The sequence below is a fragment of the Phragmites australis genome, chromosome 7 (assembly GCF_958298935.1).
Source record: "Phragmites australis chromosome 7, lpPhrAust1.1, whole genome shotgun sequence".
NCBI classification, from domain to species: Eukaryota; Viridiplantae; Streptophyta; class Magnoliopsida; order Poales; family Poaceae; genus Phragmites; species Phragmites australis.
The window spans coordinates 24,102,780-24,110,705 of record NC_084927.1 but is presented as its reverse complement, the minus strand read 5'-3'; the positions used below and the strand labels follow the sequence as shown (position 1 = coordinate 24,110,705).

Genomic DNA, 7,926 nt, shown 5'->3' with positions numbered 1-7,926 from the left:
TACATTGTGGAGTAGGAGTTATCTGAACAAAATTATTCAAATCAAGAGCCTGGAACGTACCCAGCTGCTAGCTTAAATAAAAAGTCGGTCTATAACTCACTCGGATCGTTTCTTCCCCTCCCCACGCTTGATTTTTTACACCCTTAGATCAAGATCTAATGGCCACGAGATTGTATCCTCCTCTCAATCAGCTTGCCGACAAGCATCTACACCGCATTATACCCTCGCCTTGCCCTCTTGCTCCCATCTGCAGCGGCTCCTCGCTACCGGATCCGCCACCATACTAAGCCAATTTCTCTAGGTTGTCTAATGCCTCACCCTGGCACCATCCAACCGGTGATCCTCCAACTCCTATAGCTGGCGATGTCTTTGACACCTCATCTCTACATCCATCGCTATTTTACCAACTTGCTTCTTTGGTATCCCTCTAAGCCTGAGAATTGGAGGAAGTTTACTGGAGTTATGAATCCTAAGCACAACCCCTAATCCTTAACCTTAACTACTTCGGAGAATCGTCGAAGTCGAAGAAGACTCACCTGAGTGCAAATAGCGATGCAGATCGGGTGGCCCAAACATTGAGTGAAGGGGGCTAAAACACTCGATTGAGAAATATCGAGTGATGGGGCTAAAACAATGATTGAGAAATAGGATTCCCGTAAATAAATTAAACAAAGCACAATAAGGTTTCCATCCATCAAGAGTTTTGATGTTTTGAAGCAGGAGCTCACCTCTTTCAAGTTCCATTGTACGGAGATTTATAAAAAGGCCAAAGCACACTGGTCCATTGCTCCTCAAGCGATCCAAAAGCACCAGTCAAAATGCACACATATGGACTCATCAAGCAATAACCAGCACAGAAAAAGGACATCACAGTCGAAGGTGGAACGCTAGAAGCACAAAATTACTTATTAAATAGCAAATTATATACACATGGCTTCCGCAAGGTTGTTACTGAAAGAAACATACATTCACACCACCTCCTCAAGGCTGTTGCTGCTCAAGATAACGGCTGAACCACATACATATGCCCGAACCTCAATACCAGGCATCCTAACGATAATATATATACATTCATACATACATAGCCCTAATTACTAAGCAATTGAAGGAGGGGCAAGGCGCCGTCCATCTTGCAGTTGATCGGTCCTTGCTTAAAACCAGGTACCTGGCAAGAATACCATGGCTGATGGTTCCTACCAAACAGTGCAAACAAACAGGAAATGGACACGACGCCAGAATGCCTCTTCCAGGAGGCTCATGCTGGCCTGGCAATCCAAACGCCCCCAAAATTCAAGGCCAACCACGCCTTCGGCCCACGAAGCAATCATGAGTAGCTCTCAGCAGAGCAAAGGATCATGGGCATTTACCCCCATAACCGACGGAAGAAACAGAATTAGAGCAATGTTAGCACTCAGCAGTCTTTGTTGGTACATGGGAGTCAAGTTAGATGACTCATTCAGGTGGTGAATTTTGGGTCACTGTTAACTGGTAGTTTAGACTTCGGTGCCGGCTGCTTCGCCTCCTCATATGTGTAAATGTAAATTCTTTTCACCATTCTGCAAAACTCACTGCAGCACCACGCATTACACAGGGATTAGGACATCAATACTGAAAAAAGTACACTCATTCATATAGAGATAAATGTAAGGGCTCTTACTTCCAAGGATCGTCCCCAACAAGCATCATATCATCCATGTCATCAGTGTAAACCACCTGCCATTTCTTGAGTGTGGAACCTAGCTCGCCTTGGATATCAAACATCTCCTCCAACTTCTGGCAAAGATCTTTGTATCCACCAAGCTTTGTCAGGTCAACAGCCCTTCCAACTGCCATTCCTTGCATAATTACCTATGGGCGGAACATTAATCAGTTACTCTGTGAACCACAAGCAAGAAAAGAACATCTTGATATGAAAAAGTGTGACAAACAATCACCTTGGTGCAGCTCCTCACTTGCCGGCTTTGGGATTCAAGAGGAGAAGGCTCACTGCTAGCTGCTGGGGCATCAGAATTGTTGATATCAGATGGCTGTGAGAGCTTATCGGAGTTCAGGTCTACTGAGGCAGCAGTTTGGTCATAACCAAGACCTGGAGCAGTAATCACAGGTAATGCTTCTCCCTCGGCTGAGCATATCTCAATTCCAAACAATCTGCAGCCAGTAGACCTTGATTCTCGCTTCTTTTCAACTGTGACTTTGGTAGTGCTAGCAGCGCAGGAGTCAGTTCTCGAGTCCCTTACTGACCAGTACAACTGATTGTTTAGCATGGATGAATCATTCTTTGAATTGAGTCCGGCGTTTGATGATGATGAGAAGGTAGAAGTGGGAATTGAATGAAATAACTCCCGAGCCCATTGTGGATCCGAAAATGAGAGAGTCCGGGTTGTTTCGGATGGGGATTTCCACAGTCCTAACATGAATAGCACAAGAGCTTAGATTCACAATCATATCCATATCCAAGAATGCTTATGGTATCCATGAACTGAACATTCAGTGTCATATTCAAGAAGCAGGCCCATATTTTGTAACAAGTAGTGAGGGCTCCTTACCAAAGCCTGAAGGCAGCTCTGGAACCATAGAAGGTGAAGCTAGGGGCCGTGCACGCTTATTCCTTAATGGAGGTTGAGGGGATTGCGGATTAGCTGCATCCATTGGTTCCACTTCCCACGGAGAGATTCGATCTGGACGAAGAATGGATGAAAGTTCATCCCATTGGACCTGGCAAGAATTACAACATAGATTAATATATGGAATACAGACAAAACAAAAGACAATGGATCACCCTGAACTTGCAGATAGCGCACACTTCTAATTTAACGGGAAAAAACAAAAATCTTCATTACCTTCAGAGATCTCCAGTCAGAATCTGCCCATAGAGATTTTGACATTGCTGGCAAGCTCCCAATATCAACAATTGTTCCACTGAACCTGTAACCAGAGAGAGAGATGTTTATTTTGCTCCCACTACCAATAAAATGGTTTAAGTGAAAGCAACACCAACTTGTTGAACGCAAGTCAAAATTATACCTTCTTTCAGGAGCTTCATCACCTTCAAATCTCATCTTGAATCTCATTCCAACGGATATGTTATGTTTCTTAGCTTCAAGGTACTTCTTAACACTCACAATAAAATCAGAGCGGCTAATCCTGGAAACAAAATAAAAGGTGTATAAAGTTTACTTGGTAAGACTATGAAGGAAATAAAACGTGAGCATACCAATGCTAACTAGTATAACCATACTAGGTCACTTTTGTGAACTGAAAAGGGTAAGGGATAAGACATCACTCAATGCATGACGTAGCTACAAGCATTGAGTTTGTTTACACCTAAAGCAGAACGTGCAACTAGTAATTGACTTTGAAACAGAGTAAAATTAGCAAATAACAAGTACACAGTCCCTTAATTTCTCCTTTAACACTACAACACAATGCAAAGGATGCCATAAATAAACAGCGCTATACAAACAAATGTATAAATAAAACAAAATTTTATCAAACCTGGGTTTGTAGAAGACAGAAAAGAGGGTTCCAGTTGAGATGGCATGGGAGGCTGTTGCCAGGACTCCAAGATGCATGTTGTGGCTTGATATGACAGATGACGGCATGCTATTTACTTGCCTCATGAGCCTCCTTACGCCAACACGTAGCTCACCATTTTCACCTCTGCCATTCAGAAGAATAATAAATTAATAAATAGTAAAAGTAATCAGTAGTGACTACAAAAGATATAAGGTTCATCCTCAATTAAACCAAAAGCCCGGAAACAGATGCAAATGCACCAAACATCTCCAGTAAATGTGCTAAGGGTTATTGTACCTGATGAATATAAATGCATCACCAGCAACCAATCTTTTTGAGCTAACAAAGACACTCCAGCCGGTAGTAAGGAGATGCCTCTTAGGTTGACCTGAAGAAACATGGAAAGGCAGGCATGAGACCCAAAATATTGGAAAGATATATATCATGGATCATGAAGCAACTGCATCAGTAGTTGCTGTATGTTTCTGCAATGCTGGAAGCAGATTTAACCGAAATTAAGTGCTACAATGATACAATAAGAATGGCAAGGTATTTTCAAGCTGACTAGTGAGAGTGCAAACTCACCTCGAAAAATGTGCCGAAAATGCCATTCAGTTCCATGGAGATCTTTGGTAACCAGTTCTTGGTAAGGTGGATTCTGAGACATGTCCTGCAAAAGAACCATATCATTTGATAACTAAGAAACTGATGTTACAAACAATAATATATCTGATATGGTTATCAAGAATCTATTTAAGTCCTATAGTGCTTTTGATGCTAACCAGCTGAGGAAGGCATTCTTCAGCATGCCTCCGAAGAACAGAGAAACCACCATGAGTGCTCGTATCTGAAGCTGTCAGTGTCTTGCAGAAGGAATGGACGGTGCATTTCTCAGGTTCTTGTGGCTCAGGGTCCAGGCTGGTGAGTTCACTTTGCTAATCAAGCATAATCAGGGAAATAAATCAATGTATGTACATGGAAAAAAGGTTCTGTTAAAAGCAAAAATGAAAAGAGAATATGCTTTAAGAGCTACATTGCAAAATATAGCACTTACATATTGTCAAGAGTAAAATGATGCACACTTACATTGGCTTCTGGTTGCAGCATAATTTGAGCATAAACTTCATCTGAATCAGCTTCCGCCTGAATTGCAGAGTTGAGTAGATTGAGAAAAACTATGCAGAGTTGAGTAGATTGAGAAAAACTATAAGATTTCTCGCTTCAGTAACTAGAGTAACCAATCCCATGATACACACATGCAAGGAGGTTACACCAGACAGATTTAAATAATACACTGACCCGTAGTTCTACGTTGACCACACTGCATAGGATCTTGGATGGTAGATTGAACATTGGCAGGTACTGGTCAAGCTGCTGGTGTGTAGACGCCTCCAGCTATAAAACAAATCATGAACAGTTTGAGGAAAAGAAACCACACAATCAGTTAATCCATTTGGATAAGGAGTCACCACAAAATATAAGGAGATCGAACAATGGAGGTTGAAAGAAAGATATAAACCGGTGAGTACCTGTTCCATATGGCCCTGGGGGAAGTAATAGACACGCTCGCCTTGTCTAGGTACTGTGACCAAAGGACCGGCACAAGCATGCCATAGCTCTCGGTACAGCGCATCGCTAGACATTCCTACACGGAAGCAATCAATTTACATCAATGGGTTATCAGACAAAATACAGAATATAGAAAACTCAGCTGTTTTTCTCCATTTTATCGTGTCAAAGTTGTTAATTACAAATCATGAGCTATCTGAAACATAACCAAGAGTATGTAAACTGAATTAGAGCACATGGATCCACCACATCAATTTTTCCCATTTGAAAAGCACCAATACTGAAGCTAGACCAGACGCATATAGCAAAAACTAGAAATCAAAGTAACAGAATTTAGCTTTATTAGGTCCACGATCCAAACTTTTTCTCATTTGACAAATCGTGATTCACATGAATCTGTACAAGGAGAACAGTGGACAAAAATGAAACTAAAAAAATCAAAATTATACGAGCACAAAATATTCTGTTGACAGAGAACAATTTTAACGAATCAACAGGAGCCATGGCGATTGGCGACCAATAATTTCAAGCAAAATGCCTCGTTTCCCTATTTTTTTGTATACTAATACCGAATGAAATTATGAGAATTTCGCTACTTTTTCTACACAGCCCAGTCAACTACTGAAGTCCACCCAATGAACTCGACCCTATCCGGCATCCAGTACCTCAGTTTCCGACAAACCAACTTAGCGAAACCGCAGCAAATTCAACGAAAACTCGGTTCCAAAAGCAGGGCAATTGCAGGAACGAAGATTCGATTAGAGGCGCGAAATCGTACCTGAGCCAGCAGCCGCTTCAGGGTTCGCCACGTCCATTGCCGCGGCCATATTCGCCCAAGCCAAACGCCCAAAAAACCTAGCTAGCAATAATACAACAAGCCCGGACGCCTCGCGATCTACCGCTATCCACGCTGCGGCCTGCTGAGCTCCATGGATCTGCCCCGACGACGCCCGCGGGCCCGCACAGCCACACCTCCACACAACTCACTAGGTCCCCACGGGCTGGGCTCCGGGAGGCGGAGGCCTCGCAGAGGGAGCTAGCTGCCGACGCGGCGGCGGGGTCCGGGTCGTCGGGTAAGGGAGGCCGGGCGTGCGTGTGTGGCGAGGAGGACGAGGAGGCTTGAGGGGGGGGGGGGGGTTGAGCCTAGGCGGGTGGCCTTGGACTTGACTACTCCTCTGGCCTCGACAGCGAGCGGCAGTCGCGGTGGCAGGAGGCAGAGGAAGGCAACGGAGGGCGAGGGCGAGAGGCGGACCGAGAGTGGAGTGGGCGCGGTGGGTGGCTACTGGACAGGTTGGTGCGTGCCCGTGGCTCGCTTCGTGCGCTTGCTCGCTTCTTTCCCCAGTAATTTTCCCAAGTTTTTGCGTGGCTTTGGGTGTTTTCCTGCGCTGGATCAGGGGGAGGCCGGCACGGCTGCCCCGGGCTGGCCGGCTGGCCGGCTGGGGCGTCCCCCACCCCGCTGCGCGCATCGCCGTACGCGGCTGCAGCAGTGCAGCGCCACGGCGCGAGCGCGAATCTTTCCTGCTGGTGCTGTGTACTGGTACGTACCCGTACGAGCGAGACCGTGCTCCGTCCTCTCGTCTCGTGCTGTCACCTCCGCGTCCCTGTCGCGGGGGTCGGGCCACGCCGACCAGCTAGAAGACCAAGACAGGAAGAGCACTGTCCTACTAGCTAGGTGGCATGCCACGTTGGCTGCCTAGGAAAGATGTGAAGATGCAGGGAACGTTGGCGTCATTTCATGATAGTAGCAAGCTGCAGCTGCATGATTTGAGCCTGACCGATCATCGATACGGAAAGCCTCTTTCATCGCACAAACGTTCGCGCCCAAACACCACCCCAATTGACAATCAACTCGAGTCACCGATTTAACCGTCCATGTCGCTGATTAGCCGCGGCAAGGTGCTCGACCCTTTGTCCCTCGACATCTGAGACCCCTTGCAGGCATGGACGGGCCCACTCAGGGTGATAAGTGTGTGTATATATACATATATTCAAAATTGTATGTAAATTTTTTTTCTATGTATCAACCTAGTACAAGTGCCCAAAATCCAAATCAGAGCTAACACCACCGATACTCACAACAAATCCGTCCCAAAGCCGTCCCAAAGGTGATCCAGGATGGTAGAAGATAACTCTGAGAAACGTGCCTCTAAAATTTTTCCCTCCATCGTCATTGCTTCCGTTGGCTCATTCTACAAATAGTAGCAATCCTGATATCGTTGAGACGCCACGTCGCCACGCCCCTTTTGCACGCAGTGTCAAGTTGTCACGTGACGAGCTAGCCTTTTCTTTTTCTACTAGGTTATCTCACACATCCGAAAGAGTCACTGAATCAGCACAATGCCGCAACGCGATTCGCGGTCGATTGGTGCGACGGGTTCTGGATGGCTTCTTTCACAGCCAATGCCGCAACGCGGCGGCAGCATTTGGGCGGCGGTAGGGGGATTTCGGCGGAGGGGAAGGGTGCTGCTGATGGTGGTCACCGCGGGGAAAGGCAACTCCGGTGGACAGACGGTTAAAAATATACTCATGCACGACAGTACATGAAAGATATGGCAACAGTATCGTGCATGAAAGATATGGCAACAGTACGCGCCGCGTACTGTTGAGCCTGTCTTTTACGTGTCGTCCCGTTGGGATCCTCTGCGCGCCGGTGCTACGGAGCCGTCCGGCACGACAGTAGCGACCCTGCACCCCACATGGGCGCATGGGTGACGGGCCTCGCGCCGTGAGAGCCAGGGAAGGACGGTACCAGAGCCTGGAGCCACAGGTACTGCCTGCCACTACGGTCGAGAGAACGAGCCGTGTATAGTCGCTGGTCACTGTGACGGAACAGCAGCATGG

The 7,926-nt window shown here is 46.3% G+C and overlaps 1 protein-coding gene across 1 annotated transcript; it reads right to left on the bottom strand.

Annotated features, from left to right (window-relative positions):
• Positions 1-882: 882 nt before the first annotated feature.
• Positions 883-6,495, bottom strand: LOC133924274 (auxin response factor 9-like). The gene is made up of 14 exons (XM_062369735.1): positions 5,864-6,495; positions 5,046-5,161; positions 4,816-4,911; positions 4,603-4,659; positions 4,299-4,451; positions 4,102-4,186; positions 3,814-3,904; positions 3,496-3,660; positions 3,025-3,144; positions 2,841-2,925; positions 2,547-2,715; positions 1,935-2,407; positions 1,658-1,848; positions 883-1,568 (listed from the first exon to the last, which is right to left on the bottom strand). Exons 1-14 carry the CDS (start codon positions 5,910-5,912, stop codon positions 1,457-1,459), a joined length of 1,962 nt encoding a protein of 653 aa, XP_062225719.1. The 5' UTR covers positions 5,913-6,495; the 3' UTR covers positions 883-1,456.
• Positions 6,496-7,926: the final 1,431 nt, after the last annotated feature.